At 36.9% G+C, this 19,934-nt stretch overlaps 1 protein-coding gene across 1 annotated transcript; it reads left to right on the top strand.

The window, feature by feature from the left end:
* The first annotated feature begins 4,066 nt into the window (after positions 1-4,066).
* LOC149414972 (collagen alpha-1(XI) chain-like) lies at positions 4,067-19,923 on the top strand. The gene is made up of 6 exons (XM_089642956.1): positions 4,067-4,214; positions 6,429-6,672; positions 16,722-16,946; positions 18,287-18,446; positions 18,807-18,969; positions 19,345-19,923. The coding sequence occupies exons 2-6, from the start codon at positions 6,492-6,494 to the stop codon at positions 19,921-19,923; spliced, it is 1,308 nt and encodes a 435-aa protein (XP_089499082.1). The 5' UTR covers positions 4,067-4,214; positions 6,429-6,491.
* Positions 19,924-19,934: the final 11 nt, after the last annotated feature.

Here is a 19,934-nt window from a genome sequence, read left to right as displayed (position 1 = left end):
GAACGTGCGTAAGGAATTTGTTCCGTTCGGAACTAAAACGAACGTGTGCGGCAGTTAATGTATTTTTTACTGATTCCGTGCATTCGGATGTCCGAATACGGAAAACGAATTCGGAAATCGAATACGAAAAACGTATGTATGCGGCCAGCCTAACGGAGTTGTGTTTTTATTAAAAACCAAGATTATCAATTGCTCACAGCAAGCAAACAACAATTATTAAATAAATTTAGAGGCCGAACGTTTGAATTCACGGTTCCAATGATTTATAACATCTATCTACCTATGTGAATAAAAATATAAATGTTTATTTGTTCAATATCTTAAATCTCCCAAAGTTCTTCACTGATTGCTTTGAAATTTTGACACAACTTTGTATTGGAATACGCGTGTGTTTTAATATACCTATATTATATAGATGTCACCTGTGACAGGTAAAAACCAGCTGTTTTTTAAAAACAGCGTCATTTGTTGGACGTTGTTTCTCTATCTGCACCACAGACGTAGGAATTAATAGACGAGAAGATAATGGCGAGGGGTAAAATCAACTGTTGAAGAACGAAGGGGGTGAAGCTGACTGTGATTCGTCAATAAATCAATCTGACAGTAAATAGGCATCTCGCATTATAATATCACCATTTACTTCTTAAAAGTAAAATCTGCTTTTGAATGAATAGACATTTTTACATGGGAGCGCAAATAACTCGCCACGTTATGAACAAATTTGCGATGTCCAAATTCGGCAAAAAAATTCGGTTCTATTTTCAGATTCGAATATTTCGTTTAAGTATTTAGTTAAGACACTTTTATAAATGTTCATAATTTACTTCCCAGCAACCAACCAGCTTTGTGTTTCGCGTCCAGACGTTTCTCGATGTGATAGTATATTATGTTTCTACAACTGATCCATATTATACGATGTGAATATGCTTAAAATAAAGTAAAATAATGCTTATATATGGAATGTAATACGACAATTGGGTTTATTTTCTTTTTCACATCTATTTTTACAAGTTTTCATAGCACAAGTCAACATTTTGCCGTGTTATTTCGTAAAATGAACCGATGATGCCTCGACCATAGTTCGCACAAGAATGATGACGTCACGTTTTCAAATTTCACTTGAGGCCATACGCGAGCACAGCCGGCTCCAATGGAACCGGTATGGGGAGTGGGGAATAATACGCTTTTAATCACTTAGGGCAGGTCTACTAATATTCATATGTCTATGATCTGCACAAACAGACTGAGTCACAGCAACGCGTGGAGGGGTACAGCTAGTACTTAATATAAACTTAAGACCTTCAATTTGAGAGACGGGTTTGTGTACCGCTATCCGGGAACCATTTATTGGATAACAAACACCTCTGTCATGGGTCACGCCAAGTGTTTCGCTACGTTTGGTGAGTTAGCGGGTTATATAAATATCCGGGTTAATCGGGTGAGGTGAGTTCAGGACGCGCCTGCCCAGCAGCTGCTTGGCGTGCCAGATCGGGAGAGGATGTTTAGGGGAGACCCTTTGACCTCTCCAACCGGTTTCTCAACCCATCGCCTTTCGCCGCAGTGGGAGGGATATACTCATATGTTCGTCACTACTGGACATATTGATCCCTAGATTCCCACCCATCCCTCATACCTTTTACCTTCCCTGAACTTCATCTCCTACCTTTCATGACATAGGCACTGAGCAAAATTATTTTCTTCAGGTTTTCATGTGTGGGATCATAGACAAATGAATATTAGTAGACCTGCCCTAAGTGATTAAAAGCGTATTATCCCCACTCCCCATACCGGTTCCATTGGAGCCGGCTGTGCTCGCGTATGGCCTCAAGTGAATTTAGAAAACGTGACGTCATCATTCTTGTGCGAACTATGGTCGAGGCATCATCGGTTCATTTTACGAAATAACACGGCAAAATGGTGGCTTGTGCTATGAAAACTTGTAAAAATAGATGTGAAAAAGAGAATAAACCCAATTGTCGTATCACATTCCATATGTAAGCATCATTTTAAGCTTATTCACGTCGAATAATATGAATCAGTTGTAGAAACATATTATACTATCACATCGAGCCAACATTGGTCGAATGTAGCGATTCTCAAGTGTGCGCATCGTTGTTACTGGGAAGTAAATTATGAACACTTATAAAAGTGTCTTAACTAAATACTTAAACAAAATATTCGACTCTGAAAATAGAAGAATTTTTTTTTGCCGAATTTGGACTTCGCAAATTTGTTCATAACTTGGCGAGTAATTTGCGCTCCCATGTAAAAATGTCTATTCATTCAAAAGCAGATTTTACTTTTAAGAACTAAATGGTGATATTATAATGAGAGATGCCTATATACTGTCAGATTGATTTATTGACGAATCACAGTCAGCTTTACCCCCTTCGTTCTTCAACAGTTGATTTTACCCCTCACCTTTAATTTCTAGTCCATATATTCATATGTCTGTGTGTGGGATCAATGTGATAAAAAGTGACAAAGTTCTGTCCAGTAAATCAGTAATCCATGTACCAACATATTTATCTACTACGTAGGTATACTTCTTCTTCTTCTTTCGTGTGGTGGGGGGCAGATGGGAACATCTAGGTCTGTGAGCCAATCTAGGGCGTCAGGCGTCTCGCTATGGACCTTATCATTCCCGCCGGGGAATGAATGCAGCGGGCATTCTTTGACCACATGTTCAATGATAGGCACGGAACCGTATTCACACATTGCCGAATCTTTAAGGCACCACATCATAGGGGCATAGTGGTCTTATCCCAATTATGGCGGCCTAGATATATAGCGGCAAAATAGAAAAACTAAGCGCAAAGATATACGCAGATAGCGACTTCATTTTATACTATTCAGACTTCATAATACTGGGTTTTCCAATAAGAGGTGTTATTTTGATATTCAAAGAAAAATGCCATTTTTAATATAAATGATCGAATGTTTATTTCATTATAAAGATGAAGGTATGCCGTTAATAGTGAAAAATAACATCAGTCAAATGACCACCACGACCACGCCTACAGGACCATATCCTTTTCATGAAATTTTCCGCAACCAAATCGCAAAGTGGCTGCCTTATGTCCTCGATAGCCTCACGAATTCCATCTTTGAGGTCTTGAATTGACGCTGGGCTGATGGCGTAGACCTTCTCTTTCACGTGGCCCCAAAGGGAGAAGTCGCAAGGTGTTAAATCACAAGATCTCGGTGGCCAATTGCGATCACCTCTTCGAGAGATAACACGGTCCGGAAACTTTTCCCGTAAAAGATCAATGGTTTCGTTGCTTGTGTGCCACGTCTTGTTGAAAGTAAACGTTGTCCAGATCAATAAAATCCTATTCCGGCCATAAAAAATCATTAATCATCTCTCGATAGCTATTTGAATATCAAAATAACACCTCTTATTGGAAAACCCTGTAGTAGAAATATTCCCTGATATTCTAGGTCTTACGCTTCTCGTTGAGGACAAAATGGATAACATTATCTTCAAAAGTTTTACAACCGACAAGAACTTAAATTAAGGCGAAACTTAATGCTAAATCAATATTTTTATTAATCTTTATAACGAATTGGTGTACATTATGAATACCAAAACATATGCTTTAGATAAATTGAAGGTTTTCCTATCGTTTTGTTTGAGTAGAATACAAATAAAATAAAAAAATTACTCAATAAAAAATATAAATGTAAACTACTAAAAAAGAATTATTTCAGTAGAAATGTATGAACCCGTAAAGGAAATAACTTTAAAAAAATACAGTATTATAGCTAAGATTATCTGTGACAGTTTCACTTGATTAACTTTTTTGCTTTCTTATAAAATTATTTACAAAATAAATAAAAACCAGTTTTGTGCTTGAAATTGAACGTTTCTCCGTTTGTTAAGCGATTTTAATGCCTATTACCTACAATTTAAGGTTTACCAAGAATATACATATGTTTGACTTATAGCTTCCTCTTAAAACACAATAAAATGTTGATGACCCCTTCAGCCAGAAGTCTGCAAAAGCAATCAGCATCCATCATGTCATCTTCTGCTGGACCCATCTCCACAGAATCAGTGGGCCAGTGGAAGCGGTCGGGAGAGGACGCTTACAAACTGTATTTCTGGGTTCTGGGTTCGATACCCGATGAGATCAAACATTATAACGTTCTTGTTTCTGTCAGAGGAAAAGTTCGAGTCGAGTGGGGGAGGTCGGGACCACCCGAACACTAAGGTAAAACGAAATAATTATAATAACACTAAAAAATACACACTTTTTAAATTTGTAATACAAATAATTGAGCAAGAACGATTTTTTTAAACTCTACACGGGAAAACGTCTAATTTCAGTCTATTACAGTCATTTTTGTATGTAATTAGGCTCGTGAAAAATCACAGGCTAGTCACAGAGGCGTTACAGCGTACTAATCTTCTTCTCGATATCTCTAATAGTTTAAAACAATGTCGCCGTTCGCGTCAGTATGTTTGTGCGCTTAGTTCTTGTAAACTACGCAACGGATTTTAATAGGGTTGTCACTATCATTTAGAGAATATCTTTCCAAAAGTTTATATAATATAATACATGCATTTTATATTTATAAAAAGTAGAGAAATGTCGATGTTTTGCAATCTTGTAATTTTTTATTGAGTCATCAATGTTGATAACATAAAAAAATTATTTGTTAAAGATTTGTATTTGAATTTAGTTTTCAAAAAAAAACTCCTGTTTCTCTGTACACAAATATGTAAAAGCCCAACAGGGCGTTTATAATATAATAAATAAAATAAAAACATTATTATTATTATGTAATACCTCTTTTAAATTATTAATTACTACACATTAGTATAATAGCAGTGCGCGGGACCGGATTCGGTAGTTTTCGGTCGTTAAAGCGTTGGGGTTGTTGGAGGTCAAATTGGAGGTAAAAAAGTGAAACCAATTTTTACGCTTTGTGTTTCATCTAAATATAATACATCAATGGCGGTGGTTTGAAATTTCAGTTCCAATTTTGAAAATGGCAATTAAAATAATTTTATGTTAAAAATATTTTATAATAGGTGCGCATATTATTATTGCTTTTCAATTTTGAAAATGAAACTTAAAAGGAACAGCCCCTTTCGCACAAAACTTAAATTTGGATTTTACGCCAAAATACACAACCAAAGTTAATAATAATTTGTTCAATCAAAAGTCATAGAAAATATCTACTACGAATATGTGGCACTTTTGTGATAATTTTTTTATTTAATTTTCCCTTTTTTAAATTAATTAATAGTAGTTATTTGTCGGTAGGGCAAATTTAAAATTTTTTTATTATCATTGTTCAACCTCACTAGGACAAGTCTGTGTTGAGGTTAATAATTTTAGAAAATTACACAAAGATTATACATTGAGATAAAAATATTGTTACATTAATGTTTCTGCAAATTGTGTACCTACATGGTATCAACAACTGATTCTCAAAGTTATTTACAAAGAAAAAAATCAGATATCCTACACGGTTACTTTATAAGGAAAGTAATAACATGATTTAAAACAACTATTTATCACACAGATGCTTTGCAGATTTTTTTAACAATATTAGTACTTATTGCGAAAAGAACACAGCAAATTCGTAATAAAAAAATTTGCTCTGGTCTGAACTTTGTGACAATTTGCACTAAATCCTCATTTGGTAAAATAAATTATTTGTATCAGGCTCCACTTCTATTTAATATACTTTCAGTTGTCTAATTCCTTGGGTACTTTTAAAAAGAATTTTAAATTATTTGTGCTATCCAAAGATTGCCAACATTTTTTTTATTCTTTGTCCTTTCAAATTAATGGCATAATATGTTTTATTTGCATATTTTTTCATCCTTGTTCTTTTATAATATAATTCTTTTTTTTCTTCTCTCTGGTCCTTTTTAAATCAAAAGTTTTTTATAATCAAATATCAACATATGGTCACCCTACATGTTCAATTTATACACCTTTCGATTAAAAAAAGTAATTTTGCAGCTTTGTGGGGTATTTTGGACTACAAATCCAATTTTAAAAAATGTTGATACCGCGCAATAGTATAAACTGCTCCCAAACATCTGGAGCCAGTGATACTATGGCATCACCAATTAAGGTATATTGTTAGGCGGAAGGTAGTCGGGAGGGGAAGGAAGGTGAGGAAATACCTGGCTACTTAGATCTGGTCACCAAACACGGTTAAAGCGGTGGTCACTCTGGAACGTGCCGCAATTCTACTATATATATATGTTTAAATGAATAAATTAGGAAGCCTTCAAATAAAATTTACTTGCGCACGCCGGGATTTGAACTCGCGACCTTCGGATTGCTATCCGAGAGCCTTACCCCCGGAGGCCGTTAAGTTTTCTTCTAAAGTTCATTGAACCAGAGTTACAGATTATAGACGGAGAAACACAGCCGAAATTAATTTTTGTGTCAAATTTTCAGGTCCGAAAAAACCATGCCAACAACTATGCTATAACCAACTTCGCCTTGTAAAGCGTATGTATAATGTTGGGAAGTTACGATGGCGGAGGATCTCCACAATGGAAGAAAGGAGAAGAAGAAGAAGTGACAAGCAAGAAGCAAGGTGGGAGAAGAGGCGGTGAAGGTGGCACAGGATTCACAACGATGGGATTTGCCGTCGTGTGGTTGATGGTGACACTCTTCGGTTCTGCGGCAGCACAAGACGGTGAGTGAACACATTAACCTTTTGACATTGAAAATTAGACCTGTTAATCATGTGGGAAAATGCCGCACGTGGAACGTTGGAAGATCTGCTAGCAGACAATACATTGTCCATATAGATTTTGGTTCTAGCCCATTTAGCATGCGATCTGCCTCTATTTCAGTTTTCTAACTTCATATATCACCATCTTATTTGAATTTTCCAATAATGATAAAACACAGTTCTGATTGTCTGACTGTTTGGACGCTCCAGTCATTTTTAAATAGGAACTCCGGTCATTTTTAAATAATTTCATTTTTCAATTTAAAAAAAGAAAGGCATAATATTCTATACTTCTATCAGAGTCTCAAAATTCTTTCAGTGAGAGCAATTCTGTTGCACAAAATTATATTTCAGCACATAAATAACCCCTTATATATAAACAGGCTAGAACACAATACTATAATACTCGTTTTAACTTCAATGAAGGACTTATACAACCTAAGCATACAAATAAATATGGACAAAGAACGTCGTATTAAACTATATGATTCATAGTTGTTTTAATATGTTACCTACTGAAATTAAAAACTGTGCCCAAAACAAACAATTGGTGAACTTACTGAAGACTTGGCTTACTGAAAGAATTAATTTGTTTTATGAGAGTCGTGACGTTTTTTAATCTTAAGATAACCCGCTTTTAACATTGAAGGTAAAATAGGTAAAATATTGCATCTCGTTACTAATGTTATTGTATTGAATCAAAGTGCAAAAATAAATCTTTGGGGATCAGGTGAGAGGCACGAAATGAAAGTCGGTCGTGAAGGTCACAGTGTTTATTGAGTCAGTTTGCCGTGATGAGAGTTGATGTAGGACTGGTGTTGTATTCACCGGACGCTGGCTGTGATGGCTGGTCAAGCGCGGGTCAGTTAGTCGACGCCGGGCACTGGTGACCGGGACTCGATGACTGTCAGGCACTGGCGATCTTGGGAATCAGTACTCCAGTGCTGACGGGAAGGCCGAAGGTGCGGTGGACCTTGTAGGCTGTTTAGTGGGAGCTGCATAGACCAGTGAGGATGCTGCGTGTCCTCGTGGTGGTCATGATGCGTGGATGAAGCGCTGGTCAGACACGCTGGAACCAGGGCGCTGTAATCCATGTAGCGCTGGCCAGGGACGGCGGCCGGGGCCAAGGCGCTATGATGATGTCCCGATGGAGTCCATGATTGTACGGGCGAAGCCGGGTGTATTGTCCTTCGCGCAACTGCTCGCTGCGTCGGACTTATTTATACTGTACGGCCGGCGGCGACAGTAGGTAGATGAATTGCAACTAAATCGGAGCCACTCGCTCAGTCTGGGTCTTTCGGGAACTTTCGGTCGCGCTGTGTTAACGCATAGGCGATAGGCTCGAACCTTCTGGCGAGTTGTCGTAATGTGCCAGACCGACTTGCGATCGTATTGTCGCAGGCAGGCAAGTAGATGCTTGTAGCAGGTAGGTTGCTTTGTTTACAACTTAACTGTCCTAGTAACTCGCAAGTAGGTACTAAATAGATCGAGCTGGTTATTATTAATGAGTTAATCTGGATTCTTCTTGACGCTACACATCCATGACCTCACCTGATAAATAATTTATCGGTGTACAATACTAGGAAAGAAAAATTCATTATAAACAATTTATATATATTACTCACGTAGACTGGTTGTGATGTCAGAACGTGTCAAAATTAGCAGATTCAGTAGTGCCAACTAAACGGTGTGTTTTAATGTGAGGGTGTTTAATAATTTTTTTAATGACGATTTATAAATTCTAAGTATAACAGTATATGTGGAAAGAAAAACATCGCAATATTCTTAGACCTAGCCAAGGCTTTTGACACAATTTCTCACAAAATACTCCTCAAAAGACTACACAATATTGGAATTGTAGGTAAGCCATACGAATGGCTAAAGAGGTACCTAACAGGTAGAAGCCAGCAACTCAAAACTGGTAAAACTTTGAGTAACTCACTAGGCACTAACTTTGGTGTACCACAAGGAAACACACTGGGACCCCTTCTATTTATAATCTATATCAATGAGTTGTGCGAGCTACCAATCGGTGGTAAAATTATTACATTCGCAGACGATACGGTAGCTATCTTTGAAGGAAATGACTGGACTGACACACACAAACTTGCTGAAAGTGGAATTAATGTGATAAAACAATGGCTTAACAGAAATCTACTAACACTGAACACTTCTAAAACCAAATACATGAGATTCAGCTCAGCTATAAAGGGACAACCTAGTACAACACACACAATAAAAACACATAATCATGACTGTAACGCCTATAATACTGAACCTAACTGCAATTGTGAAGATCTTGAATGTGTGAAAAACATCAAGTACCTAGGTGTTATAATAGACAATCATCTAAAGTGGAATTATCACATTGAAAATCTTACAACTAGGGTAAGAAAACTGACTCATATTTTCTTTGCAGTGCGAAACATAATTAGACAAGTAGATCTAAGAAAAATATATTTCGGACTGTGCAACCCCCTCTTAATGTATGGTTGCATTGGCTGGGGAGCATCAGGAAGATCAATTCTAGATCCGCTTATGAAGGCCTAGAAATCAATAATTAAAGTCATAATGCGCAAACCATATAGGTTCTCTAGCGATGAGCTCTTAAAACAATTTAATGTACTTGATATTCGAAAAAATTATATAAAAAGGTTATTATCCATGTACATAAAAATCTAGAAAATATTAATGAAGTTGACCATAAACATATCACAAGAAGCCACACCAGAAATGACCCTATGATCCCAACGAGCAATACGGCAAAGTATCAAAAGACACACACATACTTGGGACCTAAACTGTACAACAAAATCCCCCCTGAATTAAATATAAAAACTTGTAATATTTCCTACATAGGCCCAATAATAACTAAATGGTTGATTGGACTGGGTAGAGGAGAATCTGAAAAAATGTTAAAAAAACGTCACATAATAAATAGACATAAACTAATCACACACTATACAGGGTGTATCGGCACTAACCCGACAAACTTTAACCAGCTATTCCTTAGCACATTTGGAGTAAAAAATGTTATGGGCACTTTGCTGTCCGGTAGCATTTTTTTTTTCAATTAAAAACAAAAAAAAATAAAAATTTCCACACTCCATCACTGTTTTGGCATTGCTTTTCGTGCTCAACAGCTGTTATAAGCAAGTATGTCGAAAAGCGTCTTCGATCTTTCGCACACACTAATTAATAATAGTTAAAAATGAGACGAATGGTGCCGTGCCATTTCGTTGTGATTGTAAAAGCGCGCCAATATAGGTACACACGTGCATTATTCAACGGAATTCGAATAAAATATTGCCAGATGGGTTTTCAAACTTTGACAAAGGATAAAACATTGGTGACATGTGGTGAAAATATGAATAGTAATTTTTTTATTAAAAATAACGTTACCGGACAGCAAAGTGCACATAAGATTTTTTACTCCAAATATGCTAAGGAATAGCTGGTTAAAGTTTGTCGGGTACGTGCCGATACACCCTGTATATATCTTCCATTATTCTAATTATTGCTCATACACAACAGCTCACTTTCTACTCTAACATAAGATTGTAACGATTAAACATCACAAATTAAAACATTAATGAGATATATTATAGACATAGACAAATCACACACTTACTTTCACATATTTTTGGTTCCTTGGAACGGGCAATTTGCCTAGTTAGGAACCAATAATTTCGACCTGATAAGGTACAACAATCTATAATCACTAAAAATATTTTAATTATATCTTGTATCATATTGTACTGTGTGTAAATCTAAAGGAATAAATAAATAAAAATAAATATAATCAAACTTATATACCTATTCAGAATCAGCGTTTATTGATCTACATGAATACAATTTTTTTAAGCATTATTATTAGTGTCTAATTCTTTATTCTATTCTGGCAGAGAATTAAACCATAACTTTGGACAACATTGCTGCTGTCCGATCTGAGGTCGATTACCATTAAAAAGAATGGCTTGAATGACATTGTTTTTAATTTTATTTACAAAGACAGCTTTTTTATTTTATGGTATTGCTTTTAAATGATTGCTACCGGCCTTGATTTCAAATTGTAGATTGGGACGATTGAAAAGCATTTAAAACGGGAACAATGGGCCTTGAATTAAGACATATAGACCAATTTGATCAAGTAATGTTCAATTATTGCCTATGAACATACAGCATTTTGATTGTACACGGTGTCCGAAAACTCACAGTACAAGCGGGAAACTAAATCGATAGAAAGATAACCCATTTATTAAAAAAATAATTTTATTTTTTATTTTTTATAAACGTGCCTCTAGCAACTGATTTCTTTTATATTTGACATAATAAATTCCAACTTCTGTTTCGATTTACTTGAAAAATTCGCTCAAACTAAAAAAGTTTTATATGCTACAAAACTACTGATTGGCAATACTTTCGAAGAAATGTTAGAAGTGTTCAGCTGCATGGAAAATAGTAATAAGAAGGCTGTAATAACAAAACTCAATAATAATTATAAAATTAGCATAATACCATTCTTCTGCATGGGTTAATTACAAAAAGGCCATAGTAACGTAACATTATAAAAAAATAAAGTTAGCATAATATATTATTCTTTAGCATGAGTTAGTTACATGAAGCCTATAATAACATACATCTATAATAATAATATTAATGAAGTTAGAATAATACTATCTTCTCCTTGGGTTATTTACAAGAATGCTATAATAACATGTATCAACAATAATAATCATAATCGGTCCATGGGTCTGTTACAAGAAGACTATAATGACATATCTAAATAATATTAATAATAATTTATTTTTTTAATGATAAACTAGTCTTTATAAGACAAGGTTTATTATGCATAGAACAAAGGATAATAAATTATTATAAGCGATAATTAGTCGCCTGAAATATCCATACAAATTGAAAATATCAAGCTGACGTAGATCAGTGGTCCAGAGTACCTGACCGGACATCAGAAGGTACGGGTTCAATTCCCGTCGGCGGCATTTATTTTTACTCGGGAGATATTTTCAATTTGTATGGATATTTCAGGCGACTAATTATTGCTTAGAATAATTTGTTATTAATGACAATTACATAATATTTTCTGCATGAGTTTAGTTTCAAGAAGGCTATGATAACATACCTTGATAATAACAATAATTTTACCATAATACTATTCTTCTGCATGGGATCTTATAGATTAAATATCAAATTTTAGTTAATGATTACCGTTACACCAAATTATTATGTATATCACATATTTATAAAATACCGTATGGGCGTATAAAATAAATAAAGAAAAATCGATACCAAACGTGATTTGGGTTCACCAGTTTCCCGCTTGTACCACTAGTTTCCGGACACCATGTATTGATTAAAAATGCAGTGTGTGAGAATGTGTTCTTAAAATTTATTGAGGAGCGCGTTTTAAAGTTCTCTAAATAGTATAAAATAAAATCGCTATCCGTATCTGTCTGTTTGTGCGCTTAGTTCTTCTAAACTACGCAACGGATTTTGATAAGATTTTCACTATCCTTTAGAGAATTTCTTCCGTTGGTTTATATATATGATACATGTAAATTATATTTATAGAAAGTAGAAAAAAGTCGAAGTTTTGTAATCAATCGAATTTGTTTTTCGGGCGCTTACATTGCTAACGCTGGCTAAACTTTATAAGATACATGAAAATAATGTACTACGGAATTGTATATCTTAAAAAGGCCTACAGAAAAGTCCTGGATGGTATATGTCTATCTCTTAAGGATAACCCCCAGAAACGCCGGGTACCCATAAGCTAGGAATGCATATCTGCTAATGCTATCACATCACAATGTAGCGATTCTCAAGTGTGCTCATCGTTGTTTACTGGGGTAAGTAAATTATGAAACATTTGTAAAAGTGTCTTAACTAAATACTCTGAAACTAACTACGACTCTGCAAACAGAAGAAATTTACTTTGCCGAATTTGGACTTCGCAAATTAGTTCATAACGTGGCGAGTAATTTGCGCTCCCATGTAAAAATGTCTATTCATTCAAAAGCAGATTTTACTTTTAAGAACTAAATGGTGATATTATAATGCGAGATGTCTATTTACTGTCAGATTGATTTATTGACGAATCACAGTCAGCTTATCCCCCTTCGTTCTTCAACAGTTGATTTTACCCCTCGCCATTATCTTCTCGTCTATTAATTCCTATGTCTGTGGTCATTACATAAGAAAAGAAAAGTCGAGCAGCAGTTAATAATCACAAAAACATTTTTTTAATGTCACCTTTGGGGATGGTGTGCGGAGGCTCTTTTTAGGAAAGAAAGTGGAAGAAGTTCTGGAAAGGAAAGGGTGTGAGGGTGGGAAGGAATCTGGTGGTCAGTGAGTCCAGGAGTCACGGCCATATGAATCCATCCTTTCCACTGTCGTGCAAGGCGATGTTCTTATAGTGCCCTGCTGGAAAGGTCAAATGGTCTCCGTCAATCAGATTCTCTCAATCCGGTCTGCCACAAACAGATCTGTCGCAAAAATCCGGACAAATCTCACCCCATGAACCCGGGCACCCCTGCTAAGTTGCCAAAAGTAGCGAACCTTTGGGATGATCTATGGCAGGGTGTTGGTTATCCAATTAATGTTAATGATCATTCTCTTATAGCATCTGTTTGTTGTGTACATTATAAACAAAATGAATTAAAAAGCAGGAACTAGCCGCAACTGTTCATAGTTCAACCATCGAATCAATTCGCGTTAAAGTCCAGTACAATAAGTCATCCGTCGTCATCATCAGATCTGTCAAAGTAATTAGGCCATCTCCCATCTCGTATTTACCAATAAAGGCTGGGCGATGGACTTCTAGTTCACGTAGCATCATTTTGATATTGTCATTTCTGCGTATTGTGATGTCATATGATTTGCAGGATGTTCTAAGTTTATAGTAACTTTTACTATTTTAAACTAATACAAATTATAGTTATTATATTGGAAGAAAATTTTTAACAAATACATGCGTTTTTTTAAATAAATCTTTTTGAATTTCTCTTCTGTTTTCTTGAAATAATGTTTGAATGAAGTGGAATCGTGTAAGTGGAAATTAACCCACTTTCCTACATCCAATCGAATTGAAACTTGGGGGATAGACTCGTTGTCGATGACAATGCATTATATCAACTTTTGGTGCCAATCACGTAAACACACGACGACATATAGTCATTTCTCTGAAATCAAATGTTTCACAGCAATTAATATACGAAATAAATGTCGGTCTTATCAAATTAATTAATGCAACTCCTGGATTCGGAAATTGATCCATTTCCCGAAATTCGGCAGAGAGACTCGTTGTCAATGACAATGATTTATGGCGTATACAAACAAATGGTCATATGTGCATTTCTCTGTAATTAGATGACATTACAGCAGTTAATATACGAAATAAATGTCGATCCTACCCGATCGGGATTTGGCCCAGTTGTTAGCCAGGTTGACTCTAGTTACTGAGGAGAAAGATTCAATCTTCAGTCAAACAAAAATCAAGTGCGAAATTCATTTTTTTATAGGTCAAAATCAGCTTTTTTTGTATTTTGAAATCGTCGTCGAAGCGTAGACACAGCTCTAAAAGTCTTTGATTGTAACTCTGCTCCAATGAACTCAGATTTGTTAAAAAAAATTGTATCATTTTCAAAATTGGAACTGATGGTGTCAAGAATTCAGACAAGCGATGCAGTAGGTAACTACAAGATGCGGCAAAAGTAATGTCATAATATGAATGTGGCATAATTTTTGCAAATGGCGTGAAATGTCACTGTGCTTTGACATTTTATGTTGCAGACAGAGAGAGAAATAGTTGACAACAAGCAATGGAGCTATACAAACCTCAAGAACTGGTAATTATTGTTACTGCTTATTTGACCAATTTCCGAGCTGTTGTAGCTATTATACAATATACATTTTTAGCAAAACATTACGTTAATTCTAAATTTGAGATGTGTATTTCTTCTGTTTGAAGTTTTCAGGGTTAATCCTGACAAGTAAAGTCAGATTTTGTGATTTTTCCACTTTCAAAAAAGTGTTATTTACTGACTAACTAGATTTATTAACAATAATCTTCTTCTTCTTTCTTATGGTGGGGGGGTCAGAGGGGGACATCTAGGCCTGCGAGTCAGTTTAGGGCCTCAGGCGTCGCCATGTGGACATCAACAATCCCGCCGGGGAATGATTGGTGCGGGCATTCGTTGACCATATGTGCCAACTGCCACACGCAACGGTTGTGTCCGCCGCGCTGTTCGCGATGCCACCGGCACGGTATTGTTACCGCGCGTGTAGGTAGTGCAGTGAGTGAAGCGGATACCAAATTAAGCGGGCCTCCAACTGCAAACTATCTCGCTATTTAAGGGGCCGAAGACCGATAGGTCTCCCGGCCAAGGGGAATCGATAAATATCGGGTAACAATCAACAATAATAATATCCATTGATTTTTCACAGGTTCGTCAATAGTAACAATTGTATTTACTATTTCTGTAGCAAAAAAATATTTTTCTTCGTTTCGAGTTTCACCCTGTGTCAGAACTAATGAAAGTGTAGTCGTATTTTATTATAACTGACAGAATATATCATTGTTGGTCGGTCAATAACGCCTTATGAATTGAAAGGTTATGAACCTCTCTGAAATGCACATTTGTCTTCATAAAAATAACGTCATAGGCGGGAATACACATTTGAAGTCATAAAACCCTTGGATCAGCTTCTAGCCGCAGACAATCAATGGCTATCAGGGTAAACGTTATGCTACGTATACATAAGCAAGCCGAACTGCAGAGCTGAACCTAAACTTATAGGAAAGGAATGTTGTAAAACGCCTCTTCCAGTTGCTTTGTTCCTTTCACGTAATTCATGGATCGGTTCGCGTTTCGGTTTGCAAATGTATAAGTACCATTACATGGTAAATATATATTTTTTAAATACTGCTATTGCATCATGTGACTTAAAGAGGTAACTTCCCAAGGACTGGCGTCAACCGCGTTATCCCGATTGGATACAGCCGCCAAATCTGTAATCTGTAATAAATATTAACTTCTGTAATATCATTCAATTTCAGAGGAATGCGTAAATGTTTACGTGTGAAATTTGTAATTGTCACCAAATGGATTTCAGCCACAACGAGTCTATCTGCCGAGTTTAAGGTCGATCGGATGTCGGGAAGTCGGTTAATTTCCGATTCCAAGATTTGCATTCATTAATCAATCGAAAAAATGTGAAATTCAAATAAATATATTTATAAAAGGGGCCGTTCAAGTATTATGTAAGAACTATAGGGGGGCAGGGGGGTCTTTGCTTTGCTTATTTTTGATGACATGGGGGGTGGGGGGGTCGAGATAGTGATTACGTCAGCACTGCTCAGCAGTAGTTATTTTTTTTACACATTGGCAACCCACACATTGTCTATGTTTGAAAACCGAATACATATTCAGGGATTCCCACAAATAATTAATACGTTTAGGTACTCGCTTAGTTTGCTTAAATGAATATTATATGCATTAAAGTCCTCTATCCTAAGTCTATTTTATAAGTGCTGCTTATGAATCAATAAAAAAACAGAATACATTAACAGAAAAATGCATATAGGTACCAATTTTTACGTAAGCATGGGAGGGGGGGGGGGGGGGGGTATGAGCTTTGCTTACTTTTGGTGACAAGGGGGAAGAGGGGGTAAATAATTGTAATAAATCTGCTTACGTAATACTTGAACGGCCCCAAAGGCGAAATATTAGTTTCTTCAAAATAGCTGCATTCGTTTGCGGCAAAGGGTCAAAGGAATGTATGAGGAAATATCTGATCGGTAGTGTATTCGTTTGAATTTTTTATAAATGCGGTTTTTACTTGTTGAAATAATAATCTTTATGTTTGTGCGAAGACTGAGATGTTTGGGGTTCGGTCCTCTTTGCTTACCCCTGGTTAGATAGTTTATATTTTATTAGCGTGATGGTTAGATAGTTTATATTTTATTATAATATGTTTGCATTTTCCTCCAGGAATCATAATCGACCTGCTCGAGTACGTAGCCATCGCGGATTTGCCCCAGGGCGTGACCATCTCCAAGCCTTATTGCTGGACGAACGGTACCGACGAGGACTCTGAAGTAGAAAGAGCTTACCACCTCGACGAGACTGCCCAGCTCACCGTGCAGACGGCTGTGGCCTTTCCGGACGGGTTCCCCACCGACTTCTCTCTGCTTTTAGTGGTCAAGACGGTGAAAGGTAGGCAGTTAAAATGTGTTTTTCAACTTTAAAAAAATTGAATACTAACCCAGGGCAATAAAAACAAAATATTCTGGTAATTCACAGTTTTGATACATCTTTTGGACGGAGAAATAAACAAAAAATAACAGAAATTAATATATTTAAAACTAAAGTCAAAACATGGCTGAGAGAACTGAGTTTTAATCAACTTGCAAACATTAGACCGGTCAGTGGTTGAGTGGGCATAGCGCTTGGGTCTCACCCGAGCGTCGCGTGTTCGATTCCTCGGCTGGCTAAGTCCTCCATCACAACACAAGCAACATTTTCGGCTTTCTGTGGTGGTAGTAGGAGATTTTCAAACATTGTTGGGTTATTCGTAACCCGGGAATGTTTGTCTTTCTTTAAAAAAAAAAAAAAAAATTATGAGGACAATTTTATGACCGGTCGGTGGCCGAGTTGACATCGCGCTTGGGTCCCACCCAGGCGTAGTGTGTTCAATTCCTCAGCTGGCTAAGTTCTCCATCATAACACAAGCAACATTTTGCGCTTTCTGTGGTGGTAGTAGGAGATTTTCAAATATTGTCAGGTTATTCGTAACCAGGGAATGTTTGTCTTCCTTTTTAAAAAAATTAAAAGTTAAAATGTAAAAACTAGTGCAAGACGCCTCAGAACAAGAAACCCTAGTGAAGAGGACTACAAAAATGGTGACACTATTCTTATTTTAGGCTTCATATGTACTTACATCATATAGAAACTTTTACATAAAAAACTGTAATGTACTAGTGTAATGTTTGGTTATGTTCTTAATATGAAATATAGATCGTAAGTATTCAATAAATGTTTTGGTTCATTGATGCATGATGAAATGAATCTCTAGCAGGACATACTTCGGTTCTATCAGAGGCAATGAGTTATTCTGTCGAACGACACAACTGCAGGTGAGCTCCCTACCCGGGGATCGGCTAGCATCGGATGTACCCATTCGGGTACAACCGTTATGCTATCTCTGTCAGATGGTTCAAGTACCGCCATCCAGGGCCGGCCCCATGCGGCCGCAAATGATTGGCACGCAGATTCGATGTTAACCCCGTAGCGGATAATCGAGTTTCTTATTATTATTTTGTAACATGGTGCAATTCCAGAGCAAAGAAGTCCAGTACAATTAAAGTCCTGGATAGGTTGGAGAAATGACTCCAGAGGATTTGCGAAAAGGGGGCACCAAAGTAGGCCACCGAAAGAATAGGGACGTCTCAGGCGCCTTGTCAAGACGATGGGTCCCCTCCAGAACAGGACAATGAAGATGACGATCTCCAATAATTTTTAACCTAAATAACATTAAATTTATTTTCGATTTCCAGGAAAAGGACAAACAACATTGCTGACAATCTATTCAGACAATGGGGATGAACAGTTGATGCTCTCCCTGGGAACGGACGTGTCAATCTTCTACGAGGATATAGACGGCAACCCGGCTGATGGAAACATGATCTCCTTCGGAGTCAGCATCGACGATGGAAAGTTAGTATTCAAACTTCCTCTACTTCAAACTAAAGTAAAACTAATTGTAAAAACACACACCATCAGTTACTTCCGTATAGCATTAGATAGCTCAGCAGGGTGATTCTGTATCTTTAGCGTTAGTCTAACGTAGCTTAATCGGCCTTAAATTGGTCGCATGTATCGTACATAACAGGAGTTTTGACGAAGATGGATCAGGCGAGGATCAATACACCAAAGAGTTTCTGATGATAGAGTGACTGATATGAAGATTTAGATAACGCAAAAGATACAGAAAAATCCCGTCGATCGAAGTCGCTCTACATTTGGCTACTCCATACAACCAAATGATTTATCTACATTGCTTTATTCTGTTTCCAGATGGCACAGGATAGGTCTGAGCGTCAAGGGAGACTCCATGACGCTTGTGGTAGACTGTGATAGGTTCTTCACGAAGATGCTGCAGAGACTGCCAACATCCAAACTCAACACCATGGGCGTGCTCATCATCGGCCAGCAGCTCTCCGAGGAAGACTATTTTACCGTGAGTTTGATGGGGAAACCTTTAAATCTCATTTCGTCGGTTCATGGCTGAGGATCGTGACCCTCACTCTAATTTCCCTGATGAATGAGGCTTCTTCATCCTCGTGGTACTGTGGTGCATGAAAAGCCGCGGAGACCGGCAGTTTGGAAGGGATATATGTAAAGACGATTGTTAGAGAAAGCGCACTAATTTAAAACAAAGTTCTTAATTAATAGGCGTAAGCGAATGTATTTAATAAAGCGTGTTTTATTTAAATAGATAAATCTCTCCACAAATGTCTAAAGTAGCATTTAAAGAAAAACTCTATTTTTTATGTCTATGAAAAGTTAAATAACATATTTCAAAAGTCAATACTGATATTTAAAATGTTTTTAGGGTGATGTTCAACTTGTCCAAGTGGCAGATACCCCGGATGTAGCATACGACATGTGCAAAACAGTCGCACCAAACTGCTACTATGGAGGAGATATCTCAGAGACTATCGAAGGGAGAGTCTTCACAACATCCTGGACGACAGTTTCGAATGGACAACCATCGGGAAACACCAACTCAAAACTGGAAAACATGTCGGTAGACGATTCAGAAAATAGTGGAGCATCAGCAATTGAAACATCAATAAACGAAGGAAATTATTCTTGGATTGGTACAACTATTCCTGGATATTCTCAAAATTTTACTGTTGAAGGAGTCGAAACCAATTCAGGAGATACTGGAAGAATCGAACAAAGTTTTGGAACTAGAATCGAGAGGAATGTCACGAGGAGAACTAATGGTGATCTTGGAACTTACGAAGAAGACCTTTTGGAAGAGGCAGACTATGATGAAAATTCTGTGAGACCCATTGTCGTTTCTAGACCGTACGTAGGAGGAAGGTATGATTTAGGGAGAGGCTACACTGTTGCTGGTGGATTAGTTTCTGTTTCTGAAACTGGAGGTGGAAGAAGTGGTAAGTAAAATAATTTTTA

The sequence above is a fragment of the Hesperophylax consimilis genome, chromosome 19 (assembly GCF_061612785.1).
Source record: "Hesperophylax consimilis isolate HC1 chromosome 19, BYU_Hcon_1.0, whole genome shotgun sequence".
Taxonomy (NCBI): domain Eukaryota; kingdom Metazoa; phylum Arthropoda; class Insecta; order Trichoptera; family Limnephilidae; genus Hesperophylax; species Hesperophylax consimilis.
This window is presented reverse-complemented; position numbering and strand designations above follow the sequence as displayed.